The sequence below is a fragment of the Gorilla gorilla genome, chromosome 1 (genome assembly GCF_029281585.2).
Source record: "Gorilla gorilla gorilla isolate KB3781 chromosome 1, NHGRI_mGorGor1-v2.1_pri, whole genome shotgun sequence".
Lineage (NCBI taxonomy): Eukaryota > Metazoa > Chordata > Mammalia > Primates > Hominidae > Gorilla > Gorilla gorilla.
The window spans coordinates 49,066,513-49,087,694 of record NC_073224.2 but is presented as its reverse complement, the minus strand read 5'-3'; the positions used below and the strand labels follow the sequence as shown (position 1 = coordinate 49,087,694).

Here is a 21,182-nt window from a genome sequence, read left to right as displayed (position 1 = left end):
GCTCACGTCTATAATCCTAGCACTTTGGGAGGCCAAGGCAGGAGGATTGCTTGAAGCCAGGAGTTCGAGACCAGCCTGGGCAACAAAGCGAGACCCTGTCTCTACAAAAAATAAAATAAAATTAGCTGGGCTCAGTGGCACATGCCTGTAAGTCCCAGCTACTTGGGAGCCTGAGGTGGGAGGATCCTTTGAGCACAGGGGTTCAAGGCTTCAGTGGGTTATGATGGTACCACTGCACTCCAGTCCAGATGACAGAGTGAGACCCTGTTTCTTATGGATAGGCAATTGATCTAATATCATTTATTAAATGTTGCACCATGGCCATAAGTCAGGTGACCTATATGTGGATGTCATTCCAGGGAGGTTCTGTTCCATTGGTTTATTTGCCATACATTGTGTTTTTGTTTGGTTTGGTTTTTTGCCATACTATAATGGCAAAAAAAACTGTAGCATTACATTAAAATTTTAATTACTATAGCATGACATTAATATTTGATATCTGGTGGCATATATCTTCTAACTATGTGCATCTTCAAGATTTACTTGGTGATTCTTGGCACTTTGCATTACCATATAAAATTTAGAATCAGGTTGTCAATTTCCACAAAAAGAATCCTACTTGAATTTGTATTGAGTTTCTATGGACTCAGTACATCAATTTGTAGACATTAACAAATTTAGTTTTGAAGTTTAAATTGATGAACATGATATATCCTCCCATTTTTGAAGTCTTCTTTAATTTCTTTTAAAAATATTTGTTAATTTATCTTATAGAAGTCGTGTACATCTTTCATTATCTTTATTACTACATATTATTTTTAAAATTTTATTCTCTATTTACTTCTTAGATATGCACTGGTTTCACCTCAGCTCCAGCAATTTTATTAAATTTACTTTTAAATTGAATAGTTTTTCTGTATATCTTTTGAAGTTGCTGCATAATTATGTCATCTATGAATCTGACAAAGTTTTTAAATCTTTTCCTTTCTTATGTCTTTTGTTTATTTCACCTGCTTTATTGCATTGGCTAGAACCTCCAGTACAACATTGAATAGAAGAGATGATACAAGCCTTTTAATGGTTATCATAAATCATGATGTATGCTGTAGATTTTTGTATGATATCCTTTATTAGATTAAGGAAACTCCCCTTTCCTTCTATTGCTAAAAGATTTATCATGAATGTTCATTCTAATTGATCACTCTGCATGTATTGAGATTATCATGTTTCTTTTTCACTCTGTTAATGTAATATATTACATTGATTGATCTTTAAAGGGCAAACAAACTCTGAATTCCTAGAATCAACCTATGTTGCTTGTGATGTGTTATAGATGATTATCCTATCTATGAAATGTGTGTGTGTGTGTGTGTGTGGTGTGTGTGTGTGCAGGATTGCTCATATTTTTATTGTAACGTTGTAACATTGATTTAATATTTAAAATCAGTCAAGGTAAACCTCACTTTGATCATTGTATCATCCTTTGGAAATATTGCTGGATTCAGTTTCATAATATTTTGTTTAGAAAATTTGCATTTATGTTCTCAAGAGATCTTTGGTTATAATTTGGTTTTATTTTAATGTCCTTATCAGGTTTGGGCATCAAGATTATGTTGGGCTAGTAAAATGTGTTAAAAATTGTTTATTTTTTTCTAGTCTCCGGAATAATTTGTGTAACATTAATATTATTTTTCCTTATATGTTTGGAAGAATTCAGCAGTGAAGCAATCTGGACCTGAGGGTTTGTTGTTGTTGTTGTTAGGTTTTAAATTAGTGATTCAATTTCTTTAATAGCTATAAAACTATTATTTTATATCGTATTGAATTAGTTTGGGTAAGTTATATTTTTCAAGGAATTTACTCATTTTATTTAAATTTTCTAGGTTATTAGCATAATGCTATTTATTATATCCTCGGAAATCCTTTGGATGTCTGTAAATTCTGTAGTGATACTCCTTTGCTAATTAATTTCTGATATTGGTAATATCTTTTTGCTTCTTTTTCCTTAATTAGTTTTACTGGGGCTTTATCAAGTTTACTAAGCTTTTCATATAAACTACTTTTAACTTTCTTGTTTTTTCTTTAATGTGTGACTATTTTCTCTTTTACTGATTTCTGCTTATTTTCTTCTACTTTCTTTAAGCTTTGTGTACTCCTCCACTCCTAAATTCTTGATATTGATTAGATAATTTGTTTTCAACCTTTATTTTTCTAATATATACATTTAACCTATACATTTTTCTCTAAAACTATTTTACTTCCCACAATCTTTATATTTTTATTATCATTGTACATAAAAGTTTTCTAATTTACCTTTTGATGTCTTCTTTGACCCATAGGCTATTTAGAAGGGCATTGCTTAATTTCTAAATATTTGGAGATCTTCTAGTTATCATTCTTTCATTAATTCAATCATTTGAGACATGGTTTATTGCCCAGAATATGGATGATTTTGGTAAAATGTTACATATGCACTTGAAAAGACTGTACAGTTATTTTGTTTCATTTTCTAGAAATGTCATTTAGGAAAATGTGTTTTAGAACAGACTTTTTTTCTCCCTCCACTTGTTCTCTCAGTTATGGAGAAGCATGTGTAAAATATCTGTATTAGTTTCCCAGGGCTGCTGTAACAAATTACCACAAACTTGGTGGCTTCAAAGAAGAGAAATTTACTCTCTTAACAGTTTGGAGGCCAGAAATCCAGTTAAGATGTCAATAGGATTGGTTCCATCTGCAAGCTGTTCTGTGCCTCTCTTCAGGCTTCCTTCCAGTGGCTGCTGGCAATCGTTGATGTTCCTTGGCTTGTAGATGCATCATTTCCTTTTCCGCCTCCATCTTCAAGTCGCCTTCTCCTCTGTGTGTTTCCTTTGCTCTTCTGTCTCCTATAAAGACACTGGACATGGATTTAGAAGCCACCCTGGCAATCCAGAATGGTCTCAACTCAAGATCATTAACTTGATTGTATCTACAAAGACTCTTCAAACTGGGTCACATTCACAGGTTTCAGAGATTAGGTTAGGACACAGATATTTTTTAAGGAGGACAGTGGTTATTCAACCCATTACAATCCCCAACTATGACTATGAATTTGCCTGTCTTTCCTCTTTGTTCTAGCAATCTTTAAGCAATCTTTACTTTATGTATTTTAAACATGTTATTAAATGCATGTTTAAATAACATGCATTTATTAAATTTTTTGTTTATTCTTTCTGCTGAATTGACTGTTTTATCATAATGAAATGTCTCTCTTTACCTCTCATAATACTTCTTGCCTTAAAATCTACTTTGTACATTAATATAGCTATATCAGCTTTCTTTCTTGTATTTATATTATATATATTTCAAATCTTTTACTTTCAGCCCTTCTTTGTCTTATATTTAAAGCTTGTCTGTTATAAACATCATATGGTAAAGTTTTGTTGTTTTATTCAGTCTTTCTTTGTTGTTCATTAGTGTTTGAAACATTTAAATTTAATAATAAAAAGTTAAAATATAAATAAATATATAAATTTAATCTAGTTACTGATAAGTCTAACTCTTGGTTATTTGTTTTCTATTTGTTTCATCTGTTTGTGCCTTTATTCCTCATTTCTCACATTTTTGAATTCATCAAGTATTTTTATTATTCTATTTTCCCCAGTAGCTTTTAAGTTATATTTCATTTTTTATTCTTAAATCACTACTCTAGAGACAGACATCCTTGATTTACTATAGTCTACTAAAATTGTGCTTTTACCAGTCTCCAAACAACGCAAGTACCCAAACTATTAATATTTAATTCCGTTTGTGTCCTCCTCCTCTTTTTGTATTGTTGCCATACGTTTTGTAAAAAGAAAAGCTTCGGCTGAATTAAATTTAAAAGAGTTTAATTGAGCAATGAACGATTCGCAAATCAGGCAGCCTTCCAAGCCAAAGTAAGCTCAGAGACTCCTGCCCAGCTGCGTGGTGGAAGAGGATTTACGGACAGAAAAAGGAAACTGATGTACAGAAAGCAGAAGTGAAGTACAGAAACAGTCCGATTGGTTATAGCTCAGCGTTTGGCTTATTTGAAAACAGTTCAAACAGTTGGCCACATTTGATTGGCCAAAACTCGGTGATTGGCATAAGAGTAAGCTACGGTCTGTTTACATCTTCACTCGTTATAATTCGCAGTTTACAGAGAAACCTTTAGGCTGAGCTTAAACTATGTAAGGCTTTAGGCTAAACTTGATTTAACAATTTACATATATTCTATATTTCAAAGACGTAATTGTTGTTGTTGTCTTTATAAAAATAATATCTATTTATATTTACACGGTAGTGAATTCTTAGAATTTTTATGTTGCCTCAGCATCCATTTAGAATATGTTTAGCTTTCTCATTCCAGAAGCAGGGCTTAGTCACCCTTAATGCCCTTTCTAGTTCCGTACCTCCTCCCAATTTTTCAACGTGGTAGAGCCAGATATCTGCCTTATACAACTGCCTCCTGGTGACCACCTCTCTATGGGACAGCTAGATAAAACCTACTTGACTAGCGTCCCTGACCTCTGTGCCCTGCATGGACTTCGCAGATATGCTGCCCTGACCACCTCTCAGTCGCAGCATGACTGCCTGGAACATGTGCCTGCTTTCTTTAAACTCACCAATTAGAACTCCCCATGGGAGATACCTGGGCTTGTAGATGCAAGATGCTGGGTCATACTCTGGTCCCCAATAAAGGCATTGGCCGATGGATCCCCTTCTCTCTCTCTCTCTACATTCCTCGCACTGACCAACCTCTTTGTGATCTTCAGGCGTGCCATACCCCCAGCCCGCAATAAAATCTTTACTTCCATCTTGTGTTTCTTGTAATGACTGAAGAGGTTTTCTCTATCATAAAGATCCTAAATGAAAACATACCCGCATATGAGCTCTTTCTGGTGTGTTTCCTTCTTATTGCAATTCTATCAATCCTATATGAAACTATTTTCCTTCAGCCTGAAAAAGTCTCTTTGGCATTTTTGTATTGTAGATCTTCTGACAACAAATTCTTTAAACATTTTTCTAATTGTGGTTCCTTTGAAGGTTATTGTCTATGTTTCCTGCTGCTTTTATGGATTACACTTTAAAATAGATTTTTTACAATATTACTATGTTGTGTCTAGGTAAGTATTTCTTTGTATTGCTTGGGTTTATCTTGTCGCACAACTGGAGTGCAGTGGCGCGATCTCGGCTGACTGCAATCTCCACCTCCCAGATTCAAGGAATCTTCCCACCTCAGCCACCTCGGTAGCTGGGATTACAGACCTGTGCCACTATTCCTGGCTAATTTTTGTATTTTTAGTAGAGACAGGGTTTCAACATGTTGGCCAGGCTGGTCTCAAACCCCTGACCTCAGGTGATCTGCCCACCTGGGCCACCCAAAGTGCTAAGATTACAGGCATGAGCCACCACGCCAGGCCTGTATAGCTTTTTGAATCTGTAATCTTGCATCAGTCTTGGAAATTTCTCAGTTATTACTTCTTCAAATGTTGTTTATGTCTATTATCTCCTCTCATGGCAGGACTTCACTTAAACATGCTAGGCTTTATTCTTCTATATCTTGGTCTGTATGTTTAACATGCATTTAAGGAGTTTTTGTGGACTAATATATGACCACTTTTACACAGATATCATGTTATTATATCCAACTTAGATTTGAGTAAATGAGTTGATAAGTTTTATACCTCTTGTGTGTTGTGAAATATTGAAATTACATTTGGAAGCATCTGTTACTTGAAAGTTCAATAGAACTTATCTTTTTTTTTTTATTCTTACATGTTTGTTGGGTAATTCTAGCTTTCTAAATCTTTTTGAATGAATATTGGCAATTTATATTTCCATTTATATCATTTAGATTTTCAAAATATTTAACCCCCAGTAGTCTACAGTTTTATAAATATTCTCATATTCATAAAAATGTTTAAATTCCTTTTCCTACTGTGTATATTTGTGTCTTCTCTCTTCCCTTATACTTTATCTTTTGGCAAAGGTTTTTATATTTTATTTTTCTAAAAAGGCTAACCTCAGTTATTAACAAAAATGCAAATTAAGAAAACAAATGAAAAGAGTAGGAGACCACTGTATAAACTCTATAATACTATAATCAAAGGGCTATTTAAAATGAAAAGAATGTGGATGGAGTTAATAAATGCATGCAAATATTATAGGAAATCATATAAGTAAGAAAGGCAGGACACATCATATTATGCCCACCAAAATTACAACTTTGTAAAAATGTACCTACGTGTTAGCAAAGAATAAAAGCAAATAATGAATGTAAAAATAGTTACAGTTTAGTGACTCATGAGATTTTTGTCATTCATTATTTAAATTGACTGTGCTCTTCCTTTTCCCAGGAATTACTTGTGGGCTACCCCCCACCATCGCCAATGGATATTTCACTAGCATCAGCAGAGAGTATTTTCACTATGGATCAGTGGTGACCTACCGCTGCAATCCTGGAAGCGGAGGGAGAAAGGTGTTTGAGCTTGTGGGTGAGCCCTCCATATACTGCACCAGCAAAGATGATCAAGTGGGCATCTGGAGCGGCCCAGCCCCTCAGTGCATTATACCTAACAAATGCACGCCTCCAAATGTGGAAAATGGAATATTGGTATCTGACAACAGAAGCTTATTTTCCTTAAATGAAGCTGTGGAGTTTAGGTGTCAGCCTGGCTTTGTCATGAAAGGACACCCCCGTGTGCACTGCCAGGCCCTGAACAAATGGGAGCCAGAGTTACCAAGCTGCTCCAGGGGTGAGTCTGACTGAGGCCTAGAAGGGCCCTGCCAGTGACATGCATTGCTGTTGGATCAGGAGATTAGTATTTGTTCAGGGGGAGGGATTTGTGCTGAGCAGGGTGGGGGAGCAAATTTTTTAGGTAGTGAACATGAAATTCAGAAGGTGTGTGTGTGTACTTGCACATGTGCTGAAATGAAGAAGCAAAGCTAAACCTGGGCAAGGAACGTGATGTTTCTTTGGAGTTCTTATAAGCAAATCTATTAATTATCTTTGAGTATAATAACTGCTGATAGAAAATGAGTGATTCTTCCAGCCAGGCACCATAATACAGGCTACATGTGAATTTTAATCCTTAAAACAAAGTTATTAGGTAGTTACCAGTTTTTCTAGGTTTGTCTGTTTTGTTTTGCTTGAGACAGGGTCTTGATCTGTCACTCAAGTTGGACTGCAGAGGTGAGATCATGGCTTACTGCAACCGCCACCTCCCTGGCTCAAGCAATTCTCCTGCCTGAGCCTCCCAAGCAGCTGGGACTACAGGTGCATGCCACCACGCCTGGTTAAATTTTTTATATTTTTTTATAGAGATCGAATCTCACCATATTTCCCAGGCTTGTCTCGAACACCTGAGCTGAAGCAATCCACCCACCTGGGCCTCCAAAAGTGCTGAGATTATAGGCATGAGCCACTGTGCCTGGCCTCTATGTTTTGCATAGAAAATGTGCCTTAGAGAAATCGGATAACTTTCTAAGATATTAACTTGCAGACTGAAGACTGAAATGCAAGTCCACCTGACTCCAGAGACTTGGCTTTGCTAGTCAGCATCCAGTCAGGAAATCAAAACTTACTCTAGATACTTTCAAGGAGGGAGGGATTTCATGCAGGCTGTATTAGACTGTTGTCACATTGTATAAAGAACTACCTGAGACTGGGTAATTTATAAAGAAAAGAGGTTTAATTAACTCTTAGTTCTGAAGGCTATACAGGAGGAATGACTGAGGACTCCTCAGGAAACTTACAATCATGGTGGAAGACAAAGAGGAAGCATGTATATTTTCATATGGCTGGCAGGAGACAGAGAGCAACTAGGGAGGTGCTACACATTTTAAACAAGCAGATCTCAAGAGAACTATATCACAATACAGCACTAGGGTGATGGTGATAAACCATTAGAAACCACCCCCATGATCCAGTCACTTCCCACTAGGCTCCTCCTCCAACACTGGGAATTACAATTTGCATGAGATTTGAGTGGGGACACAGAGACAAACCATATCACAGCTAATAGGTCACAAAGATGTTAGAAGGGCAGGAAAATCAGGCAGCCTCCCTAGCAATAGGATGAAGGCAGAGTTACCAGAGATCAGGGAGCTGCTGTGGCTCCCAGTCTAGAGCACAGGAGCCTGGAGGGATGCTGAAGTGGCCAGCCCCTCCCACTGAGCAGGCAGCTCCCTGAAAGCTGCTAATGCTGCAGGAGCCACCACGGCTGCCAGAATGTAGCTGATATTGCTGGAGCCAAAGTCATTGGCATCGCTAGAATTGGAGCTGTAGCTGCTCACTGAAGCCATCTATACTGCCACTGCCTGAGCCACCTCTAGAAGTAGAACAGATTCTGCAGTCATCCTGCTTTTTAATTTGGTATATATGCCTCCAATTGGCAGAACCTAACCAGAGCCCAGCTATCAAGGAAGACAAATCATTATAGTTTTAAGGTTTCCATTGCTAGCAGCCAAAAGACAGTGCAGAAGTGTGAGGCTGGGGGCCAACAGAAATTTAACCAGCACAGCACCTCAATATTACATCACCAGGCATTGATTAGTCAAGGGAAACACTGGGTGATGAGCCCTGAAAATGGACATTACAGCATCAGAGTATTTACACACTCCCTAAAGAAGTCATTTTTCTATTCCAGTCCCCCATTTGATGCTTGAGAAAGCTGAAGTCCAGAAAAGGGAATTGATCTGCTCAAAGACAAACTGAAATTATTTTTTCCATTTTATAACAGTTTTATGTAATTTAGTTGAGACCTAAATGTGTTCTGACTTCCTGAGTTCCGATCAACTATATTGAGAGAGCCAGCGCTGCCCTTACAATATGTTGTGTGAAATAGACACTCTCATTATGGTGACAGTAGGTCTTTCAGATTTTGTTCGACAGTTGCCCACCTTCTCACTGGAGTGAAATGAATGACTAGGCAGCACCTTGCTGCATAGCGTGAAGGGAGGAGACCCATAGTTCTTTACCACCCTATGTCAGGTGGTCACTGAGAGAAGACTTGAAAGGAGAAGAGAATAGATGTATGTTTGTTGCACCAGTGTGATAGGTGATGGAGGGACCTATTAGATGAGACGTGGGCAGGGGCACCCCTTTATGGCCTAAAATGCAAGACTAAATTGGTGATGCCTTTCTAGAAAGGAAGCATGGAGATATAAAAATCCATCATCCCTCCCAATTTTGTACTGGGTGAACAGTAATTGGAAGCATTCTAGAAGGAACTGTCCATTGTGAAATCTTAGTTGCATACTTTAGATGAAAAACAATGAATTGGGGATACCTCTGTTTTAGTCACAGTTGTGCAATGTGTCAGTTCTATGAGTGATGGCAAGACATCTTCCTCGCCCTGTGTATTTAGTTTGTTATCAGTGTAATAAGGCTGTTATTCTACCTTTTTTGTTACATATAGATTTGTAATTATTATTCCCTTGGCCAGTTTAACAGTGAGAGAAAAGTTATTTTCACACAATTAGCAGTACTTTGTTTCTCTCTCCCCAGTATGTCAGCCGCCTCCAGATGTCCTGCATGGTGAGCGTACCCAAAGGGACAAGGACAACTTTTCACCCGGGGAGGAAGTGTACTACAGCTGTGAGCCTGGCTATGACCTCAGAGGATCTACGTATTTGCACTGCACACCCCAGGGAGACTGGAGCCCTGAAGCCCCCAGATGTGAAGGTGACTAGACTCTTATCTGGCTTGATATTTTTAGCTTGCGTCTTTTTTCTCTACATGCCAGTTATTTCTGTTCGTTTTTCTTTTTTTCCAGTGAAATCCTGTGATGACTTCCTGGGCCAACTTCCTAATGGCCGTGTGCTATTTCCACTTAATCTCCAGCTTGGAGCAAAAGTGGATTTTGTTTGTGATGAAGGGTGAGTATGAGCTTGCCTGACCTGCTGGACATTGAAATTGGGGTTAGGAATTAGTCCAAAAAAGGGGAGATTTGATGTGGCTTAAAAAAATACAGACAGACAGACACACACACACACACACACACACACAATCAGAGAGATGAACTTTTGAAAGTATATATAGGAAGAAAGGAAAGACACATATGGAACTAATAACATGAGATATGAAGAGGACACTGGGCCATATATTAACTGGCAAATTCAAAGACAAGTATAATTACTTGTTATTAATATATAGGTAACACAGTAAGTTTAAAAAATCCTATTTTCAAAATTTTAGAATTTCAAAACAGCAAATAGAATATGAGTAATTTAAGAGTCTCAGAAAAAATTGCAAGTAACAAAAAACTTATTCTAAAGAGCTAGGATCATTTAAGAATCATTTCAGTAAATTCTTTAAACCATCAATAATGAAATTTGTAATAGGACTGAAAGTGTAAAAATCAGCATTTTAAAAAAATCCAGTCATATATCGTCTGGCTAGTCATGGGCTCTGGGCTCTGAGCTGGGGTCCTGATGGCTGCTGTTAATATTTCCAGCAAGGTCATTACCTTGTTTATGTCCACCTAGTGCTCTTCGCAGGGTGCACATCTCTACACGGGAGCTGACCAGCATGGGCAACAAAGCACCTGATCCCAAAATGTAACACAGAATCTTGGCAGCCTCCAAAAGCCAGCACCCAGTAAGAGTTAGGAGGGCATCGGGGCCCAACAGACATTGAGAATTTTCAACAATTGCATACAAAAATCATGTCCTCTCTTCTTTCCTTTTTCCCCTAGAATATTCACACTTACTCTTCAGCAGCCCAAACTGCCCTTTTGAGCCTTCTTCACGCCATCACAGATGTGGAGATGAAAGGACAATCTCTGTTCTCTCGCCAGCTATTTCCCACTTTACCACTCCAAACTGGGAGCTGTTTTACTTGCTGTTCCAGGGTCAGAGTTAGGAAGGCATTGCATTAGAAGACTGGGTTTCTAATAATGACAATGAGTAATCAGTGAAACTCCAAGCCTGGGTCCTGGGTCAAGGAGATGGTGGCTATTTTGTGACCACCTTTTTCAATTCAAGCAGGACTATCATGTGACCAAGCTACTGCATTTTGCCATTCTATATTGCTCCCTTCTGGAGGCTGTGATTTTTCCAGAATAACGTAGCCTGTGCAACTCTGCCACCTGCTGGCCTCAGGTCCTCAAAATCCTGAAATTGGGGCTGGGCCTTAGATTGTGAACTAAGGGTTCTCTTGGCTGAAACAGCTCACTATTCACTCCTATTTTCTTCTTTAGATTTCAATTAAAAGGCAGCTCTGCTAGTTACTGTGTCTTGGCTGGAATGGAAAGCCTTTGGAATAGCAGTGTTCCAGTGTGTGAACGTAAGTAATAGGAGCAACATTTCAGGCCAGTCTCTCCCCTTCATCTGTTCAGTATTTGACCCATGACCTCCCCTAATGTGGTTCTTCAATTTTCTAATCTGAATTATTGATTTGAAAATTTCTTATTTTAGTAATGTTTGGTTGTGAATCAATGTGTACATCACCTGTCTTTGGAACCATCTGATCTGTCTCTGTCATTTTGTATTCTATGTTCTATTGCGATAAATCCTATGGTAGCGTGCTTCTAGGTCAGGAGAGATTAGATAATGTGAAGCTTTAACAATTTGCTTTCTTTCTCTACTTCTTTTCTTTCTTCTCTTCTTTCCTTCCTTCAGTTCTTTTTTCCCTTCTTCTCTCCCTCTCTCCTTCCTTCTTTTTCATTTTGTTCTCCAATCAATGTGCAGTCAGTCTACAATTTGTGTATATATTTGATAATACACAAGTATCAAACATGCCTTTATTTAATCAATTATTTATTGATCACATACTTTGTGCCTCTGTTCATCTAGATACTGGAGTTATAGCAATGAACAAGATGAGTGAAGTCCCTGTCCCCATGTTGTTTTTACTCAGGTGGGGAGAAGGACAAGGAAAAAAATAAGCAGATTAAATGCTACGGATAATAGATCAAAGAAATGAAGAATGAGGGAAAAGTGGGGAGTAACATTACACAGGGTGAGCAGTTTGAGACTCCATAAATTCTCAAAACATGTACCTAAATAATTTATGCTGAGAGATTCATAAATAATAAGTCATTTTTTAAAAATGAGCCTCATATGTTCAATAATCAGTAGACTACTGATTTCTCCTAGTCTACCCATTTATAATTTCCCCAATAGAAGATAGAACTTTGCTTCATTTCTTGATTCTAATGATTGGAAAACATGTTTCTTTAGAAAACCATGAAATTTTACTAAAATGTTTATGTTCTTAGAAATATACTTGGACATCTTACAGTGCTTTTTAGAGTAAAATTTTGGAAGAACATAACTTATATAGAGATTCTTGCTGTCTAAGAAATCCAGTGCTCCTTGAGGCAGCATGACAAATGTCTGTTCTACTGTCATGCATGAAAGCTCATTCATTGGACTACTCAAGTTTTCTCTTATTTTTCATAACTCTGGTAGTTAAAATAACTTCTTCCAAATGCCAGTTCTAATGAAAAATGCCAATTAGAAATGAGGAAGAGACTATTATAAACAAATCAGTAGATGCTAGAAAGGAGTAACAACTTGAAACCTGACCCAGAAAGTAAAAAAAGAAAATAAATCATCAACAGACCTTGACATTTTCAAAAGCAAAGCAATCTGAATCCATTTGGAGTTTTTTATAATGGCCTGAATATGTTTCAATTCACTGTGGCAGGGCTATTGTTATCACTGAGACTGATGATCAATATCAGTAAGTAATCAGTGAAAGTTTTTACCTATTTAAGATGATTAGCACACATATATACATTTGAGAAATATTTCCCAAGAACGTAGGCTCCTTCCTCAGCACTGTGTCCCCAGGATCCTGATGAGTGGCTGACACAGGATAAGTGCTAAATTAATAAATATTGACTAAATGAATGGGTAACCCTTCAAAATGGTTATTTTTCTTCTTCAAATGTTTTGCTACTTCATTAAAGTTGTAAAGTAAGTAAACTTGCATTGGATCTTTCCCATGTCTGCGAAAGCTTCTTATTGAATTTTTTCAATTGTGGGATAAGAGAAACCTTTTTTCAAAAGCGTTCAGATAGGTGGATGTAAGAGTTTTTCTTGCAGGTCGTCTTTGATTATTGCTTGAAATGCTCACTTTATGAGAATGTTTCAAGGAATATTTGTAGAGAAAATCTTCATTCCTTATGGGAAAATAAATAATAAATGACTCTATATCAGGAAATAAAAATTGTGTAGGAAGACAAATTCTGTTTGAATAACTAGGTGGGAAGAAATCCTTTGAAAACTTTATTGGTAGTAAATAATGCCATAAATGACCTTTACATTTTGATAAGGGATGCAAGGTCTCTACACAGATCTAAATCTAGATCTAGATAGATCTGGAGGGAAGGTCTTTTTGAAAGTGGGGCTTAGTAGGTGGCTGATCCTGAGGCTCTCTGATGAGTTTTCTCAAGGTGGCAAAATCTGTGGAACTATCAGAACTGCGTGTTTTCTTCAGGAAGCTACATGCAGGTTGAGACCTTACGTACTGAAGAGAGTTCAGATTACTCTACCTGGCTCCAAAACATTTTCTTTCCCACAGGTAAATCATGTGAAACTCCTCCAGTTCCAGTGAATGGCATGGTGCATGTGATCACAGACATCCATGTTGGATCCAGAATCAACTATTCTTGTACTACAGGGTGAGTTGGCAGCAACATCTCTTGGTTCCAGAGTTCCAGCACAGCAATACTACCTTCTAGCCACATCTCAGGAAGGAAACTAGGCTGTTGCCACCTGCTCTTGAGAGGTTTGAACACAGGTGTTAACTCCTGATTGAAATGAACAAAGATAGGAGAAGATTAGGGGAAAAATCTGTGTCCTTGCTGGAAACCAGGGCAGTGCACACATAAAGGGTATGCCGTTCACTGGATGGGAAGGAAAAAAAATTAGGAGTATAGTAGTCAAAGCACACAAACAACCCTAACCCAGAGTAGACATTGCTGGAAGAAAGGGAAGGGCATGTAGCAGCTGTGTGAGAGAACAAATCTTAATGATAACAGCATGATCGCTTGCTAGGGCTGCCATCAAAAAGTACAGGCATTCCTCGTTTTATTGTACTTCACAGATGTTATGCTTTTTACAAATTGAAGGCTTGTGGCAACGCTGTGATAAGCATGTTGGTCGGCATCATTTATCCAACAGTGTGTGTTGACTTCGTGTCTCTGTGTAGCATTTTGGTTATTCTCACAATATCCCAGATGTTTTCATTATTATCATGTCTGTGATAGTGATCTGTCATCAGTGATCTTTGATGTTACTATTTTCATTGTTTGGAGTCCCTACGAACTGCACCCATATAAGACAGAAAACTTAATAAATGTGCATGATTTGACTGCTCCATGGACAAGACATTCCCCTTCTCGCTCCCTCTCTTCAGGACTCCCTAATCCCTTAGACACAATAATACTAAAATGAGGCCAATTAATAGCCCTACAATGGCCTTTAAGTGTTGACATGAAGGGAGGAGTCATGCATCTCTTACTTTAAATCAAAAGCTGGAGATGATTAAGCTTAGTGAGGAAGATATGTTGAAAGCCAAGACAGGCCAAAAGTCTGGCCTCATGTGCCAAACAGCTAGCGAGTTGTAAAGGCAAAGCAAAAGTACTTGAAGGAAACTTAAAGTGCTATTCCAGTGAACACATTAATGATAAGAAGGTGAAACAGCCTTATTGCTGATATGGAAGAAGTTTTACTGGTCTAGATACAAGATCAAACTAGACACATTTCCTTAAGCTAAAGCCTAATCCTGAGCAAGGCCCTAACTCTCTTCAATTCTGTGAAGGCTGACAGAGGTGAGGAAGCTGCAGAAAAAAAGCTGGAAGCAGCTGGGCACTGTGGCTCTTGCCTGTAATCCCAGCACTTTGGGAGGCAGAGGCAGGTGGATCACCTGAGGTCAGGCATTCAAGACCAGCCTGACCAATACGGTGAAACCTCATATCTACTGAAAATGCAAAAATTAACCAGGCGTTGTGGCGGGTTGCCTGTAGTTCCAGCTACTCGGGAGTCTGAGGCATGAGAATAACTTGAACCCAGGAGGCAGAGGTTGCCGAGATTGTGCCACTGCACTCCAGGTTGGGTGATTCCTGAGGTATAAGGAAAGAAGTCATCTCCATAACATAAAGGTGCAAGGTGAAGCAACAAGTGCTGACATAGAAGCTGCAGCAAGTTGTCCTGATGATCTAACTAAGATCATTGATGAAGGTGTTAAAATAAATAGCAGATTCTCCATGTAGACAAAACAGCCATCTATTGGACCTTCATAGCTAGAGAGGAGAAGCCAATGCCTGGGTTCAAAGCTTCAAAGGATAGGCTGACTTTTTAGGAGCTAATCCCGTTGGTGAGTTTGAGTTGAAGCCAATGCTCACTGACCATTCTAAAAGTCCTAGGGCCCTTAAGAATTACGCTAAATGTACCTTGCCTGTGTCTATAAATGGAACAACAAAGTCTGATGACAGAGGTATGTTTGCAGCATGGTTTACTGAATATTTTAAGCTCACTGTTGAGATGTAGTGCTCAGAAAAACAGATTCCTTTCAAAATGTTACATACAGCTCGTTGACTTTGTATCTAATCAGGCAAGAGCTCTGATGGAGATGGACAAGGAGATGCATGTAGTTTTCCTGCCTGCTGACAACAGCAGCCATTCTGCAGCCCATGGCTGAGCAGTAATTTTGACTTTGAAGTTTTAGTATTTAAGAAATATATTTTGTGCCAGGCATGGTGTAATCCCAGCATATTGGGAGACCAAGGTGGGCGGATCATGAGGTCAGGAGTTCAAGATCAGCCTGGCCAACATAGTGAAACCCCATCTCTATTAAAAATACAAAAATTAGCCAGCATGGCAGAATGTGCCTGTAGTCCCAACTACTCGGGAGGCTGAGGCAGGAGAATCACCTGAACCCAGGAGGTGAAAGTTCCAGTGAGCCGAGATTGTGCCACCGCACTCCAGGTTGGGCAATAGAGGGAGACTTCGACTCAAAAAAAAGAAAAAGAAAAAGAAAAGAAAAGAAAAAAAAATACATTTTGTAAGGCTATAGTTCCCAGAGACAGTAATTCCTCTGATGGATCTGAACAAAGTAAGTTGAAAACTGCGGGAAAGAATTAATCATTCTACATACTGTTAAGAACACTCATGATTCATGGGAAGAGGTTAAAATATCAACATTAACAGGAGTTTAGTAGAAGTTGATTCCGACCCTCATGGATGACTTTGAGAGGTTCAAGACTTCAGCGGAGGAAATAATTGCAGATGTGACAGAAGTAGCAAGAACACTACAATTAGAAGCAGAGCCTAAAGATGTGACTGTATTGCTACAATATCATGATCAAACTTGAACAGAAGAGGAGTTACTTCTTATGGATGAGCAGAGAAAGTAGATTTTTGAGGTGGAGTCTCTTCCTGGTGAAGATGCCATGAGCATTGTTAAAATGACCACAAATTTAGAATATTACATAAACTAAGTTGATAAAGCAGCAGCAGTATCTGGGAGGATTGACTCCAATTTTGAAAGCAGTTCAGAGGGTAAAATGTTATCAAACAGCATTGCATGCTACAGCAAAATCTTTTGTGAAAGGAAGAGTCAATGTGGCCACTTTTATTGTTGTCTTAGATTAAGAAATAGCCACAGCCACCCCACCTTTCAGCAACCACCACCCTGATCAGTCAGCAGCCATCAACCTTGAGGCAAGACCCTCCACCTTGAGGCAAGACCCTCCACCAGCAAAAAGATTATGACTTATTGAAGGTCAGATAATCTTTAGCATTTTTTATCAATAAACCATTTTTTAAAGTATGACCTTTTTTTCACATAATTCTATTTCACACTTAATAGACTATAGTATAGTACAAACACAACTTTTAGACTCACTGAAAAATCAAAAAATTCATATGACTTGGTTTGTTGTGATATTTGTTTTATTGTAGTGTTCTGGAACTGAACCTGCAATATCTTTGAGGAATGTCTGTAACACAAAATGGGTGGCTTAATACAACAGAAGTTTTTGGAGTTCTGTTCTAGAGACTGGAAGTCCAAAATCAAGGTGTTGGGAAGACCATGCTCCGTCTGAATCCTGTAGGGTAGGATCCTTCATTGCGTCTTCCAGCTTCTGGAGCCCCAGGCCTTCCTTGGCGTGTGGCAGCAGAACTCCAATTTCTTCTGTTGCTGTCCTCAGATGGCCATCTTCCCTCTGGGTCTGTGTCCTCATATGCCATTCTCCTCTCTGTTCATGTCTGTGTCCAAAGTTTTCTCTTTTTATAAGGACACCAGGCATACTGGATTGGGGCCTACCTTAATGACCTCATCTTAACTGGATTGCATCTGCAAAGATTGTATTTCCAAATAAGATCACATCCGCAGGGACTGGGGGTTAAGACTTCCCAACATATTTGGGGGACACACAATTCAACCTATAACAGAGCCCCTTTGAAAATGTCAAGTGTCAGGTGCTCACAGCGCATGGTCCAGCTGTTGGTGCTCACCCTTGCTCAGCACACAGTGGAGGCTCTGCCTCAATCTCACTCTTCACGGGAACAGCTAAGCCAGGTAGTGAGTAGGGGCTACGTTTGTGCCACCACAACAAACACAGAAAGGAAGCTTGTGGTGTCCAGCATATTTGCCAGCCTAGGCTTCAGAGACCATACGACCTAGAATCTGACAAAATAAAATTGGAATAAATCCAAAGTCCTCTTTTCTTTTTTAAGCATTTTTAAAAATACAATTGATAAATTTCCTAACTGTTCCTTCCTCATCTTGCATTGCGGAATAAGTGCGAACCTCCCTGCGGCATGAGGCAGAAAACCATTGAGCTTATGACAAAAAACAGGAAATACATGTAAAAGAGACCAATTTTAAAAAATCAGGGGAAATTTTACAAAAGAGATTTACTGCCAGGAAACCAGGAAAACTTTCAGAACACTCTCCTTTTCATATTTTTAACAAGATTCAGTTGTACAAATAATTCTGTGAAACTAGCCATGAAGTTTGCACATTAATGAATATATGTAGTCAGTGTGTTTATAGATTTCATTTTATATATGTGTCATATATATGTGTGTGTGTATATATATATACATATATATAAAACACTGAATATTGCAGAAAATTAAAGCAAAGAGTAAGAAGAGTTAACCAAATTTTCCCTGAATACAGTGGGAAAAGATGAAAAGGAGAAGATAGGTGGGCACAGTGGCTCACACCTGTAATCCCAACACTGAGAGGCTGAAGCAAGAGAATCACTTGACCCCAGGACCTCGAGACCAGCGTGGGCAATAAGGCAAAACCCCATCTCTACAAAAAAGTATAAAAATTAGCTGGGCGTGGTGGTGTGTGCCTGTAGTCACAGCTACACAGGAGACTGAGGTGAGAGGATCACCTCAGCCAGAGAGGCTGAGGCTTCAGTGAGCCGTGATGGCACCCCTGCACTCCGGCCTGGATGATAGAATGAGACCTTGTCTAAAAAAAAAAGAAAAAGAGAAGACGTATGTAAGACAGTGTTAGGATTCAAAATATGTATTAAAAAAATTCCAGAAGGGTAAGCAAATAAGCCCATACCTAGCCATCACTAGGGAAATTTCTGTGTTTCAGGGATAGAGAAAAAAACTCAGATTCCAGAAATAAAATGTGAAAATATAATACCCGCAAAAGAAATAAGTTTATTGGCACCACATTGATTCTACACAACACTAAATTGTAGAAGATAGCACTTCTCTTGAGCCAAGCTAATATTCACACCTAGAGGCTCCAGATACACATTAAAGAATAAGAAAAGACACAAAAATTGTACCATTTAAGTATGTTTCCCAGGCAATTAATAAGCAAATTTTTAAAAAGGAGAATGATGAATTCCAAAAGAAATCTCAATGAGATAGAAAAGTGGTAAAAACAAACAACAACAACAAAAAACCATAAACACAAAAACTGGCAATGTAATCATAATTTAGTAATAATCTTTGTGAAGTCATAGAATATATCAATAGAAGTAGAAAATGTGAGAAAGCAGGAAAAGGTAGGCTAGACTTACAGAAAAGATGAGTAGACTGACTATACAGAATTTGACTCTGAAATTGAGAAAATAGGTTTAAATATATGTATCAAGTGTATATATCTACAATATACATGCACACATATAAAATTAAATTCCTAATTGGAAAAAATATTAAGTTTAATTTCCAAATTATTAGAATAACTAAAACAGCTGAATCTGTCTGTTCCATATAGTAAGGGGAGGGAAGGAAAAAGAATAGCAAGGAATGCATTTGTCTCTGTCATTGGAAATAAGCCCCATCGTGTTTGGGTCAGGTCATTTTATTCATTGCTTTCTCCTCATCCTCGTCATGGGACATCGTGAAATCATGAAAAAGGTAGTGAAAGAATGATGACAAGGCCAAGCACAGTGGCTCATGCCTGTAGTCCCAGCACTTTGGGAGGCCGAGGTGGGAGGGTCACCTCAGATCAGGAGTTCAAGACCAGTCTGGCCAACATGGTGAAACCCCATCTCTACTAAAAATACAAAAATTAGCTGGGCATGTTGGCGCATGCCTGTAATCCCAGCCACTCAGGAGGATGAGTCAGAAGAATTGCTTGAACTCGGGAGGCAGAGGTTGCAGTGAGCAGATATTGCACCATTGCACTCCAGCCTGAGCGACAGAGCCAGACTCCGTCTAAAAAAACAAACAAACAAACAAAGCAAATCAAATATATAATTCATTTCAATCCATTTGGTTTAATCTTCTTGTCAAAAAACCAAGTCTGCTAGACAGGATCAAAAGCAACAAATCTTGTATTTATAAAAAACATGCCTCAAGTTAAATGGCATAGTATTACACACACACACACACATATTAAGGGAATACGCAAACAAAAAATGGCAGAAATAATATGGGAAAAGACAGAACTTAAGAAAGAAATTGTCAAACAGGTCTACAAAATAATTGTTTTATTTTGGTGCCAGGTACAGTCCACAATGAAGTCAAGATATTAAGAAGTAAAGTGGACCAGGAGAAGTTAGAGCAGAAATATCTCTTTTCAATAGTGAGAGCAGAAAAAGAAGTAGAGAAGCTGGGAACAATAGGTAAAGTTTAGGCTAGGCCTTAGACTTCTATATTGTAATCCCTCTGTTTTGCCACATATGCATGCTGTCAGGAAGTTGATGAGGTTGGAAAGCACAATTATTTTCCATTTTTTGCCTTTAGGCACCGACTCATTGGTCACTCATCTGCTGAATGTATCCTCTTGGGCAATACTGCCCATTGGAGCATGAAGCCGCCAGTTTGTCAATGTCAGTTGAAATCTCTTTCCCCATTTACCCCACCATTTAATCCTAGAGTTGTCCTCCTAGAATTACAAAGAATAAATCTCATCCCTCTTGGAAATGGTATCCTTCTGATATTTAAAGAATCCAGTCATATCCTTAAAATGGCTCACAGCATTCCAAACTTCCACCTTCACCTAGAAATGCTTTTTTTCTTATCTTAAGGTGTAATTTACTTTAAACTAGTCTTGAGCTAATTTAAATAGCCCCCAATTTCATCCTCTGTTGGGTGAACACCTCCCAGTTTGAAGAGCATTTTCTTTAGTGAAGTCAATAAATACAAAGTCAGTGAAAGAAACCCCATATCCTCTCTGCAAGCTCTTAGTATCACATCAGATATTCAAGCCATGCAGCTCTTTCTTCCTTCTTATTCTTTGTCTAAACAGGATCATGCCATCTTCCCTGTGAGTTGTTTGGAAGATGAGCTTTCTACATTTTGGGGAGCAAAGAGGAATGAGCAATTGCAAGCTAACAAGGAATATAAAATGTGTATAATCCTGGGTTTAGTGATGGTGTGAGGAAATCAGCAATTTCAAACCCATCTGGTGGGAGAATAAGTGGGAACAAACTTTGTAGAAGGGCAATATACTGGCTGGGCACTGCCCTACAGTAGAGTAGGACACAGTATTCAGTTCTTCCAAGATCAGATGAAATTGGGTGCATTCAGGGTGGTATGGCTGTAGATCAGTATCCAGTTATTTGTATTACTTCTGAATCTGTAAGTATCATATTTATTATATGTAATATTGTATATTTGTGCTTGCTTTGTCTTTATTAGTTCTGCCAGAGCTTTTGTTCTTATTATTTAATAAAGATGTTATACTGGGCCAGGTGTGGTGGCTCACACCTGTAATCCCAGCACTTTGGGAGGCCTAGGTGAGC

The 21,182-nt window shown here is 38.4% G+C and overlaps 1 protein-coding gene across 1 annotated transcript in view; it reads left to right on the top strand.

Annotated features, from left to right (window-relative positions):
• The window catches only part of CR1L (complement C3b/C4b receptor 1 like), a 78,007-nt gene that overhangs the window by 42,939 nt on the left and 13,886 nt on the right, over nucleotides 1-21,182 (top strand). The window contains 6 exon segments of the mRNA XM_031014464.3: nucleotides 6,357-6,755; nucleotides 9,509-9,685; nucleotides 9,777-9,879; nucleotides 11,202-11,287; nucleotides 13,532-13,631; nucleotides 20,182-20,267. Coding sequence (XP_030870324.3) covers nucleotides 6,357-6,755; nucleotides 9,509-9,685; nucleotides 9,777-9,879; nucleotides 11,202-11,287; nucleotides 13,532-13,631; nucleotides 20,182-20,267 — 951 coding nt within the window.